The 23,115-nt window shown below is 32.9% G+C and overlaps 1 protein-coding gene across 16 annotated transcripts in view; it reads right to left on the reverse strand.

Moving 5' to 3' along the window:
- LOC113404816 (rho GTPase-activating protein 23) overlaps positions 1 to 23,115 on the reverse strand; it is a 319,300-nt gene that overhangs the window by 242,593 nt on the left and 53,592 nt on the right. For 15 of the 16 annotated variants that reach the window (XM_064215552.1, XM_064215550.1, XM_064215549.1 and 12 more), the window contains one exon: positions 3,715 to 4,283. In XM_064215552.1, coding sequence (XP_064071622.1) covers positions 3,715 to 4,269 — 555 coding nt within the window. In that variant the 5' untranslated portion in view covers positions 4,270 to 4,283. The remainder of the gene's footprint in view (positions 1 to 3,714; positions 4,284 to 23,115) is intronic. The other variant, XM_064215551.1, reaches the window with a different exon arrangement.

A 23,115-nucleotide genomic window follows, 5' to 3' on the forward strand; every position in this document is an offset into this window, starting at 1 on the left:
GAATTAAATGTAACGTAAAGCTACTAACAGTTCGTAGTGAAGATTGAAACCAGAATACCCGAATACAAACACTATTAATCTTGAAAATTTGAATGAATGGAAATACATAGTCAACATTATACAGCGAAATGTGTATATGTGTATATCTTGTATGGAAATCAACGAATACAAACTCCACGACAATCAGCATCTATGCATTTATTCTATCATTCATTCATCGTTGTCTTATAAAAGCCTTATCTGTTAATGTTTTAGAATAATATTTAAGCACACATAATATACATCACAAATGCTAAGCATATCTAAGACAAGGAGCATTTATAAATTTCTCCATCGCTCTAAAAGATAACAATACGAGCACCAACAAAACTCCACATGCCTCAACTACCGTTACAGCTTCTTGTATCGGAACGCCATTTAGCATCCGACGAACAATTGTATAGCAATAAAAGCAAGACAAACGATCTCTTTCATATAAAAGCGGTTTGCGCGTCGCACTCCGAGCTGTTAGCGAGCCAATCCGATGCTCAATAAAGAATAGAAGTGGAGCAGATCATTAGGGATCTTTATGGGAGACGTGCTGTGTACTAAATTGAACATTACGATATTCTATGACGTGGAAAATTAAATTGATCACTCTTTATTTTAACGCGTGGGATATTCATTAGCGCAACTTAATAATTTTTTTTTCTTTTCGCCGTCCATAATAATGTAGACGATATTTTCACGAGTCATTTTAAACTGTCATCATGATTTCACGCACGTATTCCACTTTTCGTTCAGACAATTTTAAATGTGCAGTGGCATTTTAAAGTCAAAATTAATACGTTTTCAAGGCGGTCGAGAATTTCTCGGGCAGTTTTTCTGTTTAAACAATTGCAGCTATCAATCGGCGTAAGCGCAGCCGTTTCGCTTCGAGATGTAAGCTGTCAGATCTAAGATAGCTGTCGAGCTACCAACAACACGACATTTGACCGACTTATCTAGCGGATCGTATTCGAAGAAATCCAACTGATCTGCCCTTTTCTTGTTAAGCGACCGGTTTTGGTTTATCCAGCCTATAAATTTCGCACGTTATTTAAAATTTTTACGGCTTTACCTACAAATGTTGTTTAGAAAGCGATTAAGCAATGCTGTTATTTTTTCGAATTTCAAATCACATAACAGAGAAAAGAGAAGACAATCAATCATTGTCTAACTAAATATCCTCTAAATCAATTATATAAATATCTAAATTTTTCGATTAATTAATATCAGATTACGTTTCATATTTGCATAATGATCATTTGTTATGTTTTTATTTATTTTTAATTAATCATACAGTAACCATATAATACTTTTAATTGTTATTATATGATTACCTAAATGTATGTCACTTAATGTCCTGTAAGGTTAAGCCGGTAACGCCAAATGATTAATTTATTAGGCCAAGGACTTACTCCGCCCTGTCTGGTCGCAGCGTAACTTTAGTGAGCTTGAAACGGGGTCATTAGGAATTGAAAAATTGGTACGATAATTAAAATAAATGGTACTTTCATTGCATGTATACAATCAAGAGTTTCTGGAATTGATTTTAATAACTAAAATTGACTCAAATTTGATTAACAGTAAGAAATATTTTCTAACTTTACAATATATAAGTGGCAACTGCGTTGTGTGTCGATATTCCCTTTAGTTTTCGACCAGAATTCTTAAACTTTTCCTTGATCCTTTACTGTACGTCACATCAAGACAAAGCTTACTTGACAAATCGTTAAATTATATCAAAACCACTAATTTAATCCTGGAAGTATTGCGGTTTCGCAAAAGACTATTGACTACGTAACACGAGATCCCAACATATCTTTTCCGTGGCGCCACAAACAATATATTCACAATTCCATTGTTTATGGCTGACTCAGATCGCTATCGCTTCCCTACTGATGTATGATTGTATGAATAATGCCGTATCATCGGTCTGATAAATATAATCATTAGCATACTCGGGCTTTGGCAAGGAAAGTGTCACCCACGTAGTTGTTTAAGCAAATACGGCCAAAACGTGTTTGGTTTTAGAGCGATGACAGATGGGGCATTCTCGTTCAATATAGACTGATCTTCTATTATGAAAAACGGTAAGAGAACGGGATCATCTAACCACCTATTGCTGAGACTATTTCTTGAACATTTTATCTCTTTGTTTGAAATGGAAGATTTTTTATTTTTTATTATGCTTTTTTTGTACCAATAGGGCACAGATTGTTTTGCCTCTATATTGCATGTTCAAAACAAGATTATATTTAATTAACTATAAATTTATTTTGACGTATGCTGATTAATTAATATTAACCCCGGGATTAATGCAAATGTTAACTCAGTTTCGGTTGAGTTTCGTTCAAGTGTTCTATTAACTAAGCAACAACAGGTTCAATATGACATTTGTCAACTGTTCTTTCATTCAAGTATTCTTTTACTGCCATGTGATCCTAGTACTTTGCACAAAAAAAAACTTAAATAGAAATGTTGTAATTACTTTTATTATTTAAAGAAAGCGCTTAATAAATAAATACTAAAAATCAATAAATAAATGAAGAAATGAGCAGGCGTTTTTTTGTTTGTATTGCCTAACATAAAAACCTACCAAACCATTATACCTATATTAAACTTCAAAAGCTGTCGCACGTTTTGTACCCTTTCGCTTGTATATGCGTAGGTACTTATATATAAAACAAAAGTGCAAGAAATACTTTATTTTCGTCGTCAAACTCGATGGATAGGTTATTGACGTACGTGACTGATGTTTTCACACAGAAGCTAATCTGGAATCTACGATCCGCCATCGAAATATATTTTCTTAGAAATATCGCAATGTCAAACCTTTAATATATTATTGAATATAACAAATCTGGATAAAAAAATCTTCCTTAATCTAGATTTCACATACAATTAATTATTATTGATTGCGCCTTTAAGTTTATAATATGCATTTTTTTTATTATTTGTGAATATATGATGAATAATAAATTGGTTTTATTAATTTAAAAACGAATCAGAAAGTATTTTTAATTAAAAATAATAAATGGCTTTAATCGTCTTGGATTCATAACGTAAATTATTTCTAAATTATTGTTTTATCGTTATTATTAATTTCATATAGGATTTCAAACACAATAAAATGTTAGATTAGAATTTTACAAATTCAATAGTTAATCAATTTTATCGGAATGCGTCAAAAATACGATAAAATCAGGATTTATATAACACCGAACAATTTCCGAATAAATTGAAAAAGTCTTAATGAAGTCGTCACTTTCAAATGTGTTCGCGAATATAATGCCGCTAAGACTAATTTACAACGTTTATCTGAATATAAATTAACTTTCGAACGTTTTAAATCATTATTCTTGTCCGAGTCTTTGATTCTTTCATTGGTATTCCGTTACTAATCGAACCGGCTCCTGAGTTGCGCGTGCTGTTAAATCTTGAAGCCGCCTGAACAATGCGGTTTGCAGTAAAAAGTTTCACCATCCGGTCGGGTTGAGTCTCTTATCGCGCTCGTCTCACCGTTAATCCCCGGATAATACAGATCTCCAGAATAACAAGTTTTTGTCTTCATTCATAAGATCAACAAGTCGTTTCGAAAATGTGAATTCGAACAAAACCCTTCGTCTATCATGATAACATTTAGATATTTGATTTTTATTATTCGGTATTAGATATTTAATTTTGCTTTACCTGAATATCTCTCCTTTGCTGCGGCAACCTAGTCAAAGGGTGGGACATCGGCGTCGGCATGCGCGTGGGTGGCGGTGCATATGGCCGCGGCACCGGAGGCGGGGGTGGCGGTCTCGGTCCTGACCCTACATGCCCTTGCATATTTGGCTGCATTGTTTGCACCACCGGTGGCCCTTGCAATATTGGACCACCTTGCACCTTTGACGGCCCTTGCACCTTTGACGGCCCTTGAACCTTTGATGGCCCTTGCACCTTTGATGGCCCTTGCACCATTGAAGGACCTTGCACCATTGACGGACCTTGCATCATAGTTTGACTATGCACCATTTTGGGGCCATGAAACATCGAGGGCCCTTGAACCACCGTAACCGAGGGTACGAGTGGAGGCGGTCGCCGTTCCCGTGCCTGCTCTACCATCGCTAGATGTTCGGAGGGACGGATAAGCCGCGGCGCGGGAGGTAAGTTGCGCGGGCGCGGCTCGGGGCGCACGCTCGGGCGCGGCGGCGGCGCCGGCGGAGCGCGCGCCCGCCGACCCGCCTCCGATTCGTCCGTCATCGGTGCGCGCCAATCTAAGAACAAAAGAAAAACATGGTTGAAATTTGATATTTATTGCTTAACATGACTTGTAAGTTGTTTTTTTAAATTAAAAAAAAAAGTTAATTTCGGAATATTCCCAATCTTGATAAGGATTTTAAGTATTTTATAGAGCTTGTTTTTTAAAATAAGCTAGGTACATGTTTTGTTATTTATTATAAATAAAATTAATCACCGTCAGCTTAAGTTCTAGCGTCACCTTTATTCAAAATGAAATCTCGCAACAACAAAGAACATGATTGTAGTTCATTACCATAACTATTGCTCTATAATAATATTAATATCACATCCCCAAACTCGGCACATCAATCATAACATGTGAGCTTGCGTCCAAATTATATACTAATAAAAAAATATATACAAAAACTAAATTACTTCAAGTGTGATGTTATAAATACTACAAGGGTTCTGTACATAGGTACAAAATGGCATAAACATATTCAAAGTATCCTCCGAGTAGTATTTTTAATGTAGATTCTATCGAAAAAAATTAATTCATTACAGTTTCAGAATAATTAAGTCTATTTTAAGCGAAAAATACGAATTAGTCTTATAATTGATTTATATTTTATTCGACTTTGATTGTGACGTTGAATGAAGTTGACATTGTTAAAATTATTACAAAATGTGTAAATATTGTTTAAAAAAAAAGTGTTAAGGATCTCTAACAAAAGCAAGGGTCGCTATTGACAAGAACTTGGAGCAATAAAACAACGATATATCACACTGTCTCACAATATAATTATACATATAGGATATGTAATATGTAATATGTAATATGTGTACAGCAGCGAGTCACGACAAAAAAAAATTTTTTTTTATTTATTTAGTCACGAAACGTTGACTGAATATGCATTACGATCTAGAGAAATGAAATTTAATGATATAGTCTAAAATTAATGATATTATGTAACTTGAATAATTTTACATTTTAATTCGCATTAATGCTGTTTACATTTAAATAATTAACCAATATGTAGGGACATAAACGTAACGCTGAATTATTTATTAACAAAAAATGTTGTTGTATTCAGCGCCATCTCTCTGTACATTGCGGAACTCGGTAGTCGCATAGCATTTTCTTGTTTGCGTAGAGGGCGCTTTGCGGCGACGCGACGTCTACGATCACTGACCGTTTGAGAAATCTTTTCATTTTCAGTTATTTAACCGTCATTATGAAACTCATAAGGTTACTCGTGTTCCAGAAAATTCTCTAGGAAAATACGAATATTTTAAGAACATTTACAAACGTGTTTTACGGCACTTATCTTTACCAAGTTGACCATAACTATGAGATGCTATTCGAATTATTCAAAATGATGTAATTGATTAAAATATTATTGCCTACTTAATTGTTATGATTACAATGTGACATAACTTGAAGTCGAAAACAATTCCAAAATCAAATTCATTGTCTCGTATGCAAATTCGATACAATGAGAAGCGCCATCTATTGAGATTAAAGAAATACAATCTTTATTTGTTAATATATGAAATTTGATTTGACAAGCAACATTTGCTTCACCTATTTAGCCAATTAATTAATTTATTTTTGATAAAAGAAAGTCACATAAACATTGTCAAGGTGCTTGTTCCGTTGACCGCTACCTCTACAACAACATCATTAAAATTTTAAAACATTTTACTTGCAATTCTGCGAACTCAGTTGATAGAGTTCCAAGATTTTATGTAGTCGCATTAAACATTTTCCATTCAACAAATAAAATTAATTAAAATATTTTAATTTGTTTGGGTTAACTGAACTCAGCGGAGGTATAAATTACGCAAACAAATTAAAAGGTCTAATTGTCGGATACAATAGACAAGCAGGTACGCCTACCTCAATTTAGCCGGTTTCTTTGGGCCAGGCTGGGCCGGTTTATCGGGGTCGGCCAGAATAGACGTGGAATCAATTATGTGTTAATTAAATGCGTCCGGGACATGTCCGCCTTATCTCGGTTCGGTGAGGTCAAGGATTAGAAAAAAATACATTTTTCTGAATTTCGATTTCTTCTATGTTAGTAACATTATAAGGAAAAAAATACTATATGCATATTTTGAAAAGTAGATATTAAAAGGAATGTGACATCGCTTCTTTTTTATATTGAAATTTTAATAAAGGAAATTCGAATAAGAAATAAACTTTTCACGTAACAACAACAATAGTATAAATGTATACAAAACAATAATAATGAAGATACGTTACTGGTATGCTGTTATACTGAAAACAGACTTTAATGTTTGAAATTAACAATCCTGCAAACAAAGGTGAGTTAGTGAGTTACGTGACACAAGGTCGTTCAAAACTAATCTTAGTTGGCCGCCATTACAACAATGCACTTTGTAACTCCCATACAGGTAACAGACTCGACAATGAAGGCAAATGCACACAAACAGGCCTCACAAGATCAGATTCAGTCCAATAAACACTTCAAACAAAGCCTTTATTTATCGTATATTTTGCTACGAACCGTGTTTACTGACGGTAAATGCGTGTAACCAACAATTTATTTGTCGATAAGCGCGAGTAATTTACACAACACGCCGATAATTGTAAAGCACTGCACTTGCACGAAAATTAGAACGCATTGTACCGATTGTTCGTCGCTATGGTGATACGGCTTACACTTTTCCCTCCAAAATAAACGCATGCGCGCAAACGGTATTATTTAAGAATTTTCATTTGATTCAGCAAATTACACTTTATTATGTCGTAGTAAAAACTGTTTTCGTGGAATTAGTCGCGTCGTGGGGTCGCGTGTCTTGCCCCACGTTACTCGCTCCTTTGTGATGATAGCCTGCAGAAGCAATTTTCCTTTAGACTCTATATCTACGTCGGTATGTGCGAGGGTAATTGCGAGGGAATATTCTCTCATTTCCTTCTTGCAACGAGATTGGTTTTTATATCAATTTCACTACCGGTATTGTGTTCACCGCATATCGGCTGACAGGAATAACTTGGGTATATAAATAAAAGTTATACAATCTACCTAGAGGATATTTTATATATAATCTAAGTTATATTAGAATATGGTATATTCAAGTTGGTAGATCAGAATTAGTTACGTTTTACTGCGCAGACTTTAAATAGCTCTATAGTTTTTTCACTTCACAACAAATGTGTGAACAGTAACTTATGCTAGAGATGAAAATATATGTATTACGTGTGACAATTTAGTAAATAGTCGATTATCGTTTATTTTTCTACTGTTTATTGTACGAACGTCTTGAAGAGCCTTCAGTCCGGACAACATAGATTGCGCGTAATTTGAGTGCCATACAAGCCATTCGAATGCAAATTGCGGGATTTGTTATTACTCACGATATTTCCTTATGTATAAAATAAAATAATAATGTCAGTATATATTTAAAGAATATAAAAAATATGCATCTTTTCTTTCAATGTAGTTTTTAGTATAAGAACTGAATCGAAATGGTTTAAACAAATATTCATTATGCAAATACGCTTCGGTTGAAATTAGTTTATAGTTAACATTATGAGTAAATGTTTACACGTCACCAAAAAACAAATCAATTTATTCAAAAAACTAGAATCAATTTTTGAGGGCCTGAAAACTTTGAGAGCTCGTCGATATTAGAACATTAAATAAATAGAATTTTATAAACTGTTATAATTGAACCGAATATTGTATCTGGTTTAGCTATTAAGATCTGGTCAGAAACGGTTGCATCGATTACCACATACTGCACATATAAATCATTCCTTGAAATACTGGTGCATAAAATCAGCTATTTTCGAGGAACCGTATCACACACACCGAAATAAACGTATATATTAAACCGGTGATAGTTACCACTGTTTGAAAATGAAAGAGTTTTGTATTCAAAATCGATATTTCGATAAAGAAATGTATCCGTAATGAGAAAGATAATACCCGAATAAACAATTCGTTCCGAGGAATTAAATTAAAACTAATGTCGTCATTACGACGGTCTCTCGAGATAAGAAACAGGAAAGATCAAAGTGATCGCAGATAGTGAAAACCTTGTGCATTTTAATGAGATTAAAACGAAAAGGGGTTGAAATATCGCATTTTGTGCCCAACGAGATTGGAATGATTTGTTTACGTCTGTCATTGTCTTGCTAAATATGTAAATAAATGTATTTAAAAAACAGAAAACTCTCTTTTATTGTATAGATATTATTGAAAGTTATATAGCCTTATTCTAAGCTGACTGATTCCTGATTAGATTTTAGTTTCAAAAATTAAAATAATTATTTAACTTTTAGATATTGTGATACGTCTCCATATAAAACAAGATTGCAAAAAAATAATATACGCATCGTATTGAGAACCTGCTTCTTTTTCTTTCGTCGGTTAAAAGTGACTTAGGTTTAACAAACCTATATAGTTCAATCTAACGATACCGGAACTATTAGTTACTCCAGCACTCAATAGTGGTACCTTATCAATTAAAATAAAATGTGATTTAATAATATTTTAATTTTATGTGCTTAACATACATTACTTATCTACGCAACTACTACTCATTGTAACAAATTAATAAAATAGATATATATACCTTATATTTTAATAAAATCAAAATATAAGGTACTATGGGGTGGTCGTCAGGCGTTAAGTATAAAAAAGTAGTCTATGGGGTTCAAGCTTGCTTCATACCAAATTTGGTTCAATGTTTCGCATACATAATTTAAGTATGGATTACTAGCACAATCCTACAGACTAAAGTTTATTTGGATTTGTAGATAATCACGAAAACGGGTGGAAGGATTTGAATAAAACACGATTCGTCTTCGAATAGATCATGACCTGCAAATGGTTTTTTTTTTAAGAAAACAGCTCTCCACAGACGTGTTCTCCGTGCGTGTGGTGTATCATGCCTATGTGTATGTATATTTTCGATTCCAAGTATCATTACAATCGAAAGTTTAGGATAACTGATGACCCCGTACCTACAGTTTTAATTTGACCTGGACAGCTTTTACTTAAATTCATACGAAATATCACGTCAACAAATAACGTTTACGAAATATAAACGCGCTCGTTTGCGTTTTATATAAAATATTATTTTAATAATTCTATTGCACAATATTTTTACTTAAAGTCTACAAGAAACATCTAATTCCAGTCAGTTTGTAGTCGTCTGTATGCACGTCACAGGTATTTATCACGAAAGCCGTAGCATTAGCGAGGGTCGCCTGACCACCCCGGAGAGTACGTGGGGTGCATATCATGACCGAGGTGAATATTTTAAATTTATATTCGCGACGTATATTTACAGTGTTATACTTAACGAGAAAATAAAATTATTGGAACGCACGTGACTATTTTCGTGATGAGATTTAAAATACGTAGTATTATTATATACTTTTTAATTTTCTATTTTGATTATTTATGTTATTTTTAATTTGTTTTTGGTTTTATATTATTATCTTTATGTATTATATAAATTTCTTAGAGACAAGATTCGATCAATCCATTTATTAAATTTAACTAATCACTTTTTTGAAACATTACATTTATGAAACACTACACCAAAGTTTTTAAAACTATCTTAACGCTTTAAGAGATTTACAGTACTTTAAAACAAGTAGGTTAAACCTATGTTTGAACTTCGTTGCGTTAATAATATAAGCATCACAGATGAAATTCTGGAGTATAACTACAGTTTAATAATTCAGTTCCCATCGCTCATCCGGCCCATGCGTGGTTAGATGGCCCATGACTGCAATATAACAAACTATCTCCAACGACATTAGTAATATCATCTATGCTAATATTTTCAAGAGGTAAGAGGATCGTTTGTATGTAAAGCGTAATCTCCGGAACTAATAATCCAAGTCTAAAATTTTTATTCTGGTAGAATGCTACCACATTCCATATCATTATTAATAAATTGCAATTGGTCAGGTAGCTTGTTATAAAAGTATTTTTTTGTTTATATCTTGCGAGTTATATAAAGTGACAAATGCATGTTTATTTATTTACATGTCGCACGCACAATTTCCCCAGTGAAAACGATGGTTGGATAAGCAGCCGTGTCGCTTCGGCGCAGGCGCAACAGTTATGTGGATCTGGGGTGTCCAATTATTTAAAACTTCAAGGAATGCACTTTTGAAATGAAATAACCACAATCACTATCAGCTTTTTAATATATAATGTTCCTTATCCAGGGTATTATTTGTCTGTACATCTGTTAGAATTATAATTTTTTATAATTCATCTTTCTAAACATGATGATTAATAGCTAAATTTAAGATGATTTTCCTATAGGAAGCGAAATAATAGGTAATCTCAATCTAGATTGATACGTTTTACTTTCATCGGGGTTTGTTCAGAATATATGTGCTACTTAGTTGATGCTTACGGAGGGATTGTTTAACACATGTCCGCGTTTTTAATATTAGTAGTGATGTTGAGATGTTGTCGAGTTAAAAGCCTAAAAATTCTGGTCACCCTAGGTCGATCACACTGCGAATATTAAACTGCATACTTGCGACAGATGCCACGACCTCCTGTCGCCAGTGTTTCACAATAACATACCTGTATAAAATATTATTTAACTTAAAAAAAAAAAACTGCTTTGTTTGTTTTATTAAAGTGCAATGGGATAGCTTGCAAGATTATCAAGATTCGAGTTGAAACATTCATTTGAGACGCTTACATCCAAGAGGACGAATATTATCGAATTAAAATCCTTGTTAATTTATAACAATATTTAGTGTGCACGTTACACGACTACATAATATATAAAAGACAGAAATAACGTATATTATCATGTTACGATTAGTTTACGCAGTCTTAACATATTATGTGTTTATACTATTAGCGCGTCACTGGTTTTTAGATTCATTACGAATTACTTTAAACACGATATCATTATGCGTATAAATCCTTCTTATCTTATATAAAGTTTACAATAAATTCTTTGTTTAAGTTACTAATTGTCGCCGGCGTCTTCGCTCGTTTTTAAGGGGGTATAATATTTTATACCGTTAGTATAATATTTAAGTTATTGCTTCAAGCCTTATACCTTTGCCTTATACCAAATTTCATCAAAATCGGTTCAGTGGTTTCGTCGTGAAAGCGTAACAGACAGAGTTACCACCGCGTTTATAATATCAGTATAGATGTTGGATGAATTATTTATTTTAATCGACCGATTGAAAACTTGCATATAAAATCATGTCAAAGTTCTATTTTAAATATAGAATTATTAATTACTTAAATAAATTCAATTAAACACTTATCTTAATGTAAGATCCACCATTAATACCTATCATCTTACTCAAAGTACTGTAGGCACGTACTCTGCTTTCGCGTGCCAAACTTGTGATTGCTTTTGGAGGCAAAATATTAATACCCAACTGACAGACAAATGACATTTGCTGTTAGAAATAGATCATAATAATATTTACATCTATATTGAAGTCGGCTTAGTAAATAATAAAATATGAAAGTGATCTTGGTGCTTGTCGTTGTTAGAAGACTTTGGTATAGTATTCATTTCTTACTTTTTATTTATATAAGATAAATTTTAATCAACCTTATTAAGGAAACTAACAATTATAATACCTAACAATGGAATGTGTCTCTATTCGTCGGCATAATTTTTGCCGACAACTTTACCATTTATTATCATATTTCAGCCAATTTACACGAAATCTTGATGAAGTATACACTTTAACCTTCCTCATGACTCACTCCATCCATTAGTGAATACTATATAAAATTCCGTTTGGTAGTTTTTGAGTTTATCGCGTCCATACACGGCGGGAGGACTTTATTTTATAATAGATAGTGATTTAGTTGCACTGAAATCATTTGCAAATAAATATACTTTTATAATTAGTTGCCATTTAAATTCCATATCCAATGACAGAGGTACAAGGTTCCTCCGCGGAGAATGGTTACAATCTATTATCATAAATACAAAAAACTTATATCTCAATATCAATAGACAGATTTTTTGGTACTTATATTAGCAACGTGACCTTTTAAGAAGGTTGCGAACCAATGGGGTGTTAAAGTTCAGCAGAATATTCTAGACGTGAATGACGCCGCAAGAAATTGTGTTTTAATAGCTTTGAGCTTTAATTGTTAAATTTAGTAGTTAAGGGAATATATAATTTTAAACAAAGATGACCTGCAAGTTTTTTTTATTCGAGCTTGTAGTTTATGAGTGGGGTTGTCATTCAAATTCCGTAGCTTATGCTACTTAAAGAAATACAAAACGCTATAAGGGACAACTGTTGCATGTGGCAGTGTGATCGAGCAGGTTAACGGTAGCGTTAACGACTTTGCTGCCTGATCTAGATGACCTTTTCGATTACAAAACGTAACATCACGAGTTTTGATGTAGATAATATGTGACATGATACTATAACTCTGTTGAAGCAAATACTATCTCTTTACGCGTTGATTCATATGAGGATTACAAAAAATTTGGATATGCAAATTAGATTTAGTAAATAATGTTATTCGTTTCGCTCTCAGAAATCTCGTTACTTAAATATAAATATTCAGGTGTTTGATATCTATCTTAATACAGCAGCTGTGTGGTAATGATAGACAGCGAGATAATATTAGTGCCTTTAAAACAGTTAACATAGTACAGCCTCACATAAATTTCGCTGTAATAAATTATCAATCTCGCTAAAACGTTAATAACAGCCTCTAATTGGTTCAAATTAATGAGGGGCTTACATCCATAAATCTATCAACAAGAGATAAATGGAATAGACTTATCCGGTCACGAAGAGCATCTTGCGGATCAGCGAGATGGTGTGAATACCGTGCAGATAGTATCGCCGTCAACCGATGGCTTCCAAGATAGGAACAAGCACGAGCTTGAACCGGAAACGAAATACCTCACCTTAATACAATACGCTTTCTCTGGGAGGTAAAAATGAAACGTTCCTCTTCGTAGTTGAAAGGAAGTTGATTAAAGATATTAAGGTTATATGAAATTCGCCCTTCAAGTTGCAGCTGCGTATCGCTCGTTGCATTTCTGACCAGTCGGCAATATACACGTTGTAGCCATTGAGGCAGTAAAAGCTAGATTCGGTTTATGATTGCGTCGGAGGCGAGGAATCGAACGCCTTTCTCTCGAGTGCTAACAAATGAGTCGGGATGAAACAGACGTGATTTATTTATTCAAATCCGTTGCACTCTGATGCCGGTCACGTCTTTCTTTGATTTGTATTTAAGGCACGAATAAAGGTGTTGCTGATTTGAGAACTGCTTGCACTAAACTTGTAATAAAACTAAATGGTACCATTACTCGAATTATTAAAATAATTAAATACAAAGTCAGATAAGTATTTAGAAAATAAATATAAGCGTGTCCGACTTTAATAATTGTTATAGTGAAACTTAAGCATGGTCTTAGTTACCAAATAAATTGTTTGTGCACGTTTGTTGGATTGGTAATTTTGCAATAGTACCCCATTATCAGCGCCATTGGCACCATTGCTAAACAGCACTAGCCGCTAGCTCAATCCACTAAGGCATTTGATGAGCGTTGCGTTTCAAACGATTGCTTAAAGTCGAGTCACGACCGATGATAATTTGCAAGTTTGGCATTTATTTCAAAGCCAGTTTTAATTCACGCTATCGATAAGTAAAAATAATTTATTATGTCATAACTTTTTGAGTATGTGGAAATTGTTATTTATGGAATGACACCGCTTAAAGCATTGTTTAGTTCGAAAAGTGAGTCACACTTTGAAGAAACAAAAATCATGAACGGCGGAATTAGAATTGATTACGAACCTGAATCATAGAGAGCTAATGTTGAATGCATTGTATCTCATAAGTTAATAACAGTTTTTATTTTTTATATATAAATATACAGCTCAACTTTTCATCACTCTAAGACTTTTTAAATATACCTCTGTAGTTTATAAAATGTACACTATGCACTTATGGCATTCTGACGAAATATTATAGGCTTCATATTTAGCTGTTCGTATTGGTCGATGTAGCAAGGATCCCTGGGATATCATACATCAACTCTGTTGACATAAGCATCAATACATAACTTATGACAGGTATTTTGTGCGGCCTGTCATTTCGTTTCGATGATTCACGGTCGAAGAGCGAACACGTCTCAATTCGAGTCTGTCGATGACCAACGTGCATAAAATTTGATTATGGATAAATCATTTGAAATAATAGTCGTTATTTCTTTGTTTCTAAAACTAAAGACTAAAATTAAAAAATGCTATACATTCCAGACTGTCAGTGTTAAATGATCTTCAATTAAGTTAGTTGATATAATGACAGCGTCATCTCTGTAATTATCTGCTAACGTACAATAATCTACAAGTACATTTCAATCAATAGTTGATTGTAAAATATAATCACTGCATATCTTATGGTTCTCAAAGTTTCGTTATCTTAAGATTTATGTTTCCATTCAAATTGATTTACAAATACACTCTAAATCTAAATGTATGTATAATTCAAAATAAAGAATTACAATTTTTAAACTACTTTCTTCGAAAGACAAAACCCTTCTCTCACTTGAAACCAATTTAGTTGTACAACTTGCAAATGAACCTTAGTAATTGCAGAGGCAGCCGAAGCTCTTTGTCTGCAAATCATCTCCGACACAACAACGCTATTAAGTGATTAGGACTCACAAAGGCTTGACACGAGGGTCGATTTACAGGAGAATCGGAAGGGTTGCGTTCATTTCTATAAATATACATACATAATATGTACGTGTGTGTAACTGCATGTCGATTTTGTTTATTGTACCCTTTAGAATAGGGGTTGAACACGGCGTACGTTAAACCCTAGTTGAGCATTTTAGAATTTTTTATCCCATGGTGGTGGCGGATACACGTGCATGTGTGTGGTATATATTTAATTGTTATCGTATAATTGGTTTATATTAATAATATACTAGTACAAACATTATACCAATAACATATTTTCTATAAGCATTAATGTTTGTGTTTTAAATAAACGCAGATGTAGGAACGAAACTTAATTACTAGTAAATTAGTAATTCAACGAGTACATCTGTTACTGATCTCGGTTTCGATTACATTCAAGAATTAAACCATTTATTAAGCTTTTTTTTAATGTATATGTTCTTCAATATATTTCGTTTGTAAGCCGATTTTGATAATTCTTTTATAACTTAAAGGTTATAGTTTACCTCGAGAGTGAACAATAATTTTATATGGTCATATTAAACTTTTACAACTGAACTGCCGTGAAGTTTATTATTATGAAGTTTTTTATATACCTATTAATCACCTTTATATATTTTTTTAGATAGTAAACTAAATTTAGCTAAGCTATCAAGTGCGTGTGTGTGAATATGCGAGGATTTAAGATGTACCCAAATACATTAGTAGTTATATAGTATTGTTTAGCCAAATTCACAAACATACACGATATCAAGTACATATTATTGAATAATTTTAACATAGAGTTTATTTGACACACATATAAATAAATTAAATACTACTTAATAAAGAGTAGGTAGAAACTTTTTGAAATTTTTAAATGGAAAGGATTACAACGATATTTATTTTATACCGGGCGGGATTTTAGGAAGTTCGAAACGATGTTGCTTTTGTTTACTAAGCGTACTGGGTACTGAGATATTACGGTACGACTTACCTTGAAAGTACAGAAAACAAGTCAATATAATTATATTCCACGATGAACTCGATGGTATTTAGTCCTTCCAAGAAATGTTTACCTGACTTTACATTTCAAGAACAGTCACACTTGAAGGACATATGTGAATACCTGTTTAAATGATTTCATTAATTATTACGAAATAGCATCAGTTGAAAGTTATGATATTAAGTTATGATAAATTTAAATACATACATACATATATATTTACTAGCTGTGCCCGCGACTTCGTTCGCGTAGTTGTCGGAAACACTATCATGATTATCGTTTGATTGCTCACGTTGGTTTTTGTTATTATAATCGTCAATAAGATTTAATAATATGTTTTACAGTACTTTAACGTAGATTATATTTTTAGTTTTATTTTCTTGTGGTAGAAGAACATACTGATTTTGCCCGCAACCCGATCTTGACAACGCGACATATAGTTGGCCGTGTGAAAAGCAGTCTTGACGTAAATCGATTCCTACGTGTTTAAATGTTTGGCCCTGTGATTTATTAATGGTTACGGCAAAAGATAACTTAATGGGAAATTGAATTCTTTTAAAATTAAAAGGTAAATCATTTGGAATCATTGGGATGCGAGGTATAAGCACTGTTTGACCAACTGCCGGACCAGTCAAAACTGTTGCAACGATCACGTTATTGCGAAGGAATTTTACTTGAAGGCGGGTCCCGTTACATAAATTTGGTGGTTTAAGATTTCTGAGTAAAATTATCGCAGCACCTATTTTTAACTTCAGGGAATGTGGTGAAAGGCCGCTCGGGTTTAAAGAATTGAGAAACTCTTGTGGGTAATGGACAGCATCTTCTTGATCCATTACATTATCAATAGATGTGTAGGTAGTTATATCGCCTGGAAGTTTGGTTAAAATTAGGTCGTTAATTTCGTCAACGCTACTATTTCTCGCCGCCAATATTGCCCTTTGACACATCCATTGGTAATCTTTATTTTCTATTTCGACGATATTAGGGTAAACTTTTGATATTAAATCCTCTATGCTAGTCACTTTTTCTCCTAAATCGCGATCAATTTCAATTTTATTTTCAGAATGAGGTACTTTTCCATCTCCTATTAAAAGTAACTTTGAAGGAAAATTTGTACTTCCTCCCCCCAAATGTGCTCTCATATTCGTAGATAGTTTTAAGGTATGGACAAATGTCCATAACGGTGAACTTTTAAGGCAAGACCTTACAATGTCTGCTCTAGTTCCTCTTAAAATTACCGGTAAAGTTTGTCTAAATAAATTACCAACATCTGTGTTTTTATTGCTTATTGTTATACGGTCAATTATGACAACCCTTTTCTTAAACATAAAAGAAATATTGTACAATAGTGTCCGATTGCGAATATTTTTTTTGTTAACAATTCGATGCAGGTGTATCGACATCTGGATGTAAGACAAAAGAAAAAGTCAATTGTAAATAAATAAATCACAAACAAAATTCATACTCTGCCAAAACAAACAAAACGTTCAACAGGAAATGTAATAGTAAATCTGAATGACTTTTCTTTGTCTTGGATTAGGAGAAAAGTTCATGAATTGTAATACTTGACGGTAGACATGTTTGCTTAAACACTCAATTTTGATTCCAATTTTCTGTCATTATATAGGACCACTATGTACGTATAGGGTTTAAAAAAACATCAAGAAGTGTATTTATCGATAGACCAGATTTACAAATTTAGAGTATATCATATATTTACAAACCTACCTTGGCTGACACCGCCTCCAAAAATAACAATAATTTTAACTATAATATATTATCGTAATAACTTTGCTGACTTTTAAATAGTCTAAATATTTTTAATTTCATTTTACATAGTATAAATCTAAAAAATATTGTGATCATTGTTTGTTATTCATAGGTTTGTGTTAAGTTAGATTTAAAGTGAGTAGGTACATACTTATCTCCTTGCGTGGAAACACAGAACGTACCTACATATTGGTAAGTAGAATAAGTTACTTGATTATTAAGTTGTAGAATAATAAGCAATTATTTTTTACTTTTTAGAGCATATTTTTTTTTTTCTTTTGAAGTCGGTTTTTTTTTGTCAAAATTTTTGTTTCTAAAAGATTCGGCCGAGTATCGCTAACGTGCTCCTTAGAATTGTTCCGTTCCCTTCCGTACCATTACTTTGTCATGGATCCTATGCTCAGAACCTTACCAAACTTTCACCATAGTACCCTTGAAGTATATCCTTTATAATAAAAAAAGAATCATTAAAATTGGTTGGCACAATTTTGAGTTATTCACCTATTTATCGCGCACATATATAATGCACATTTAAGACTTATATCGTTTTCATAGGGATACCATCATCGTAACAGGATAAAATTAAAATGGGGCCCCACGGGAAGCACTACCTTTCAAACAAAAAAAAATTATCAAAATCCAGTGAAAAGTTATGAGGTAACAGACATATAAAAAAAAAATACAGACGAATTGATAACCTCCTCCTTTTTGAAGTCGGTTGAAAACAAACAATATTAACTTAAACGTAATAAGATAAACAAACCGAACAATAAGAAGTTTAGATTGTTTCTCCTTTGGTGTTATTATTTCATAAGGTGATTATAGTACAACCGTGTTGAATATGCTTGAACGTAATAGAAATTACTTGAAATATTGAACCACTAATTTATTTGTGTAGTCATTTTAAACGATATTCACCTATTTGCTTATTTGCATAATTTATTTTCTCAGTGATGATTAATCTGCATCGGTGAAAGTATCGCTCGCCATTTTGAACTTTTTTACGTGTGTAATGTAATGTTTATACCTTATTTATACCGTGAAACGTTTGAATTGTTTACTTGCAAAGTACGAAGGAATGTTCATTGAAATTTTATCTTATATCGTAAGTTAAAACTACAGCAGATTATGATTTAAATGTAACCGATTTTAAACGATAAAAAATAATGAGCAAATAAGCTGATAATTTTGATAAATAATTTAACTATTAAGAATGTTAATTTTTTTAAGTCGTTATGTGCATTGCTACTTCGCAGAACTACACCGCGGGTGAGAGTGGCGAGCGCGGCGGCGGGGCTGACCCGCCTCCCCCTCATCCGCCGCCGCGCCCCGCCTGCTAGCACACTCTTAACAAATAGACATATAGTGTCACGGACTTTTTTTTTATTATTAAAAGAGGAATATATCTTTCATACACATTTTTTGAGTAACTTAAAACGTTTATGCTGCGCACGCATCGAAAGTCCATAAATGTGAATAATTTTCCCCGTTTTTGCAACATTTCTCACTGTCGCTGCGCTCCTATTGGTCGCAGCGTAATGTTATATAGCCTAAAGCCTTCCTCTATAATTGGACTATTCAACAAAAAAAGAATTTTTCAAATCGGACCAGTAGTTCCTGAGATTAGCGCGTTTAAACAAACAAACAAACAAACTCTTCCGCTTTATATATTAGTATAGATTACAATTCGTCGTTTTTATTAGGTTAAAATACTTTATTTTAAAAATAACTCTAATATCTGTCACGAAAACTGAAAAACGCGCCCGATTTTTTATTTTTTTATTTTCGTAGATACGGTTCTATCCCGATATCTGTGGTTTTTACATTTAATTTATATAGGCTAAATCTAAATTGATCGTCTAGAAGAAATATTTCCGAGATGTTATATATCCATTATCCCGAAAAAAAAAATGCATAGTATAATTATATAATATATTAATTTAAGGTATGGTTATTGGCAGCAAAAAAGTGTGCAATGTTTTGGGTCAATCTGCTAAGTAGAACTTGACACATAACAAACAGGTGCAGTTAAATAAAAGCTCGCAAACACAAAATTATTGTACAATATAATATCACTTTACTATAAATATACTATAATTACTTTGATTAATATAATGACTTAAATCATCTCTTGGACTGAACTCGTCTATTGTTACCGCTACTATTCGCTGTTCGATTGCCCTGCGCAGGCGCACCCGTATTACACCGTTATCATTAGCTAGGCTGACTCGCGTTACAATTATCTCACTAATGTTGCACAAGCTACTTCTATGTTCAAATCTATATACGGAACCTAATGATACAATTATATATTTAATAATATTATGTTATATGCAAAATTTGTATTTAATCAAAGTATAATCAACTGCAAAATAATTATTATTCGTATTTATGGTCACGTTTCATAGTATTACGAAATTATAGGTCTTTAAAATGGCAATAGTAATACGGTTTTATGAATATGATCAAACAATTTGATTAGAATTATTAACCTTGTAATAACGCACTCGATATAGGACGTAACTCGTTCGAAGCATGTATTATCAGCAAGATATTATATAATTTCCTCGCTACATAAATTGCGGAGTTTCAATTTTATTCGCATCAAACAATATTATCAAGAAAACATAAAATTGAATCGAGTTCAAAGAAACAGTTGCTTGTAAGATCGAATTCGGGCTTAAGTGAAATAAGCCATTAAAATAAACAATTCTCATTACTTTAATTTCTTATTAAGACTTTTGTTATTGCAAATAATTAAACGAAATATACCGTTTTATGCAGCCAATTATTAAGACCCCTTTATGTGCACCTGTCCCTTTAAAAAGGGGATTAGGAACCTAATACACTACACTGCTTTATTGTTAGTGATACATTTTTTCCCCTACCGTAAAAACAGTGAAGAGTTTTATTAGCACTTCAATAACCTAACGATCCTACCGATTAAAATACCTATTGCATTTACAGGTACTGCATCAGCAACACTACATATTATAAAACGAATGCAACCTGCCGCATATGTCTGTCTGTCTAAACGGAATAAACTCTAAAACTACCGAAAGGATTCTCAATAGGATTTCACAAGTGGTCAGAGTAATCCATCAGAAAGGTTTAGGCGTGTAATTGAATAGAGTTTTGTGTGAATTGGCTTATCAACTCCTGCGAAACCGGGTCTAGTAGGTAGATAGGAATACAAATAAGGAAGACGAATTCAACTAAGAATTGCACATAATCTGTCATACATGGAGATTCAACTCGACCGTATTTATTTTATCGATGACAAATCTACTAGCAATCGATGAATCAGGTTTCCGTATAACTGACGGTCGTCTAATGAAGCCGTAAGCAAACCGCCCATAGATATAATGATCATAATGAGCTCGTCATTACTAGACAATCTGATTGGCATGATCGGACCTTTGCGGTAGGAGCACGTGGACGTCGACTAATTATATCGGATTGCGGTAAATTATTGACGTTTATAAATATACACGCTATGCGCCGTACTGTGTTGCATTTAACAATGATTTATTACAACTCGCGCACCTATAACACTGTTAGTATAACGCCAGCAAACTTTACGCAATGATAGTGCGAGATTTGAATCGAATAATGTTTTTTTTTTTATATTGTTAAATGTCGTAAACACCGTTGAACTATTGAGTTAAAAAAAATGGTCATGACCTTAATATTATAACACTGGTAACTTGTTATATATTGTTTTTTTATGTCTTCGTCTCTTATAGGTACGTTTGAACATTGGGAATAAAAAAATAACATAAGGGTGCCAGTACGGACCTATGTAAGCGCGTGAGAAGTACTGCTTCTTCGGCATATTTAAAAATAGTTTTTAATTTGAATCAAATAATTTATTACTATACTATTACACTGACAAATTTAAACATTCAAATGTTTTTTTAATATAAATGTTTAAATATGAGATAAGGTGTTAAGTTATTTCGATCGACTTGACATCTAATTGGCGACACTGATAAAGCAAGCAACCTCATCATGTATCTTTCTGTATAAATCAATCGAGTACCCTTTATATTTACGGATATAGATTATATCACCATATAGATAAATAGGCTTTATAACAAACCCCTGAGTTACGTTCACGTACAAAAACAAGATGATAAGATATTTAAAAAAATATATATATTTTTGAATGAAGCATGCTTAAGCTGCGCATAGCAACTAGGTAAATCATTTCACTTAAGATTATGACACTAACACTTAAAATAACAACACACGGACACGACAGCGTTCAAACTTTAATTACATTCTAAGTGGACACTTATTTATTATACATTTAAAACAAAAAAGAATCCATATTAATGAAACCCCGTAATTTACGGCCTAAAGATAAAAATAAAATACAAAATTAAAATTCAGTCAACGCCTACGTTAACGAGCATAAAACAACCAGTACAATAAACTGTAATTAATTGTAATTTAATAACTCGCTTTCCTGTTCGGTAACATGTTTTATTTCATACAAACTGAACTGTTATAAGAGCTTTCATTATGCAAATGACTTCCTCGTCGGGCTCCGGCTAAAAAGATAATTAGAAGACATTAGTATCGTTTTCGGACGAAGATTATAAACATTCACGTAACTGTATTATAACGTAATCAATTAGAATTGTATGCGATTAAACTCAAATAAGGCCACTTATACACTAAAATATACAGTGTACCTATTATATGGATGAATTATTCATGTATTTTATTATCTCATAAGACATTTATATTAATACCGTGTTTTCGTTACTGAAACCTGCTTCTTTTTAACGAAAACCACTCAGACTTTTTTTGTATTATATGTAGGCGATGGTCGAAATGACCACCAACCTCGGGAAATAAGATGTTATTTCCCTGTTTCTGAAGTCATAATGACTCACTCAGGTTTCAAACCGGAACACAATAATACCAAGATTTTCTGTTTTGGCAGTAAAATATCTGATATGATAAAAGCCACCAAGTGAACGTAGGTACAGTAAGTACCTATAATATATAATTCGATACTAACATAATTATTCCTATAAGTAAAAAATAGTTCTAAACGCAGAATAAAAATAATAATAATATTTCAAAACGAAAATCATAAACTGTACAGCTTATATATTTGTCATCATCATCTGGATTTTTTGCCCAACGTTGGGACAAAAAAACAAAGAATAACTAGTTACAACCTAACAAAATAAAATAGTCTCAAAATTGATCCGTTATAGCAAATGCACTTAACTTATCAAATTAAGACAAGTCTGCCACAGATTGCCTCCCACGTTTGATGGCAGTCGTTACAAAGATGGCATAGTAAATTTTATTTTAAACTCTTATCAAACATTCGCAGGCGATACTCATCGAGGCCCACGCGAACTTCTTGCTAAATCCACCCTAA

The sequence above is a fragment of the Vanessa tameamea genome, chromosome 8 (genome assembly GCF_037043105.1).
Source record: "Vanessa tameamea isolate UH-Manoa-2023 chromosome 8, ilVanTame1 primary haplotype, whole genome shotgun sequence".
Taxonomy (NCBI): domain Eukaryota; kingdom Metazoa; phylum Arthropoda; class Insecta; order Lepidoptera; family Nymphalidae; genus Vanessa; species Vanessa tameamea.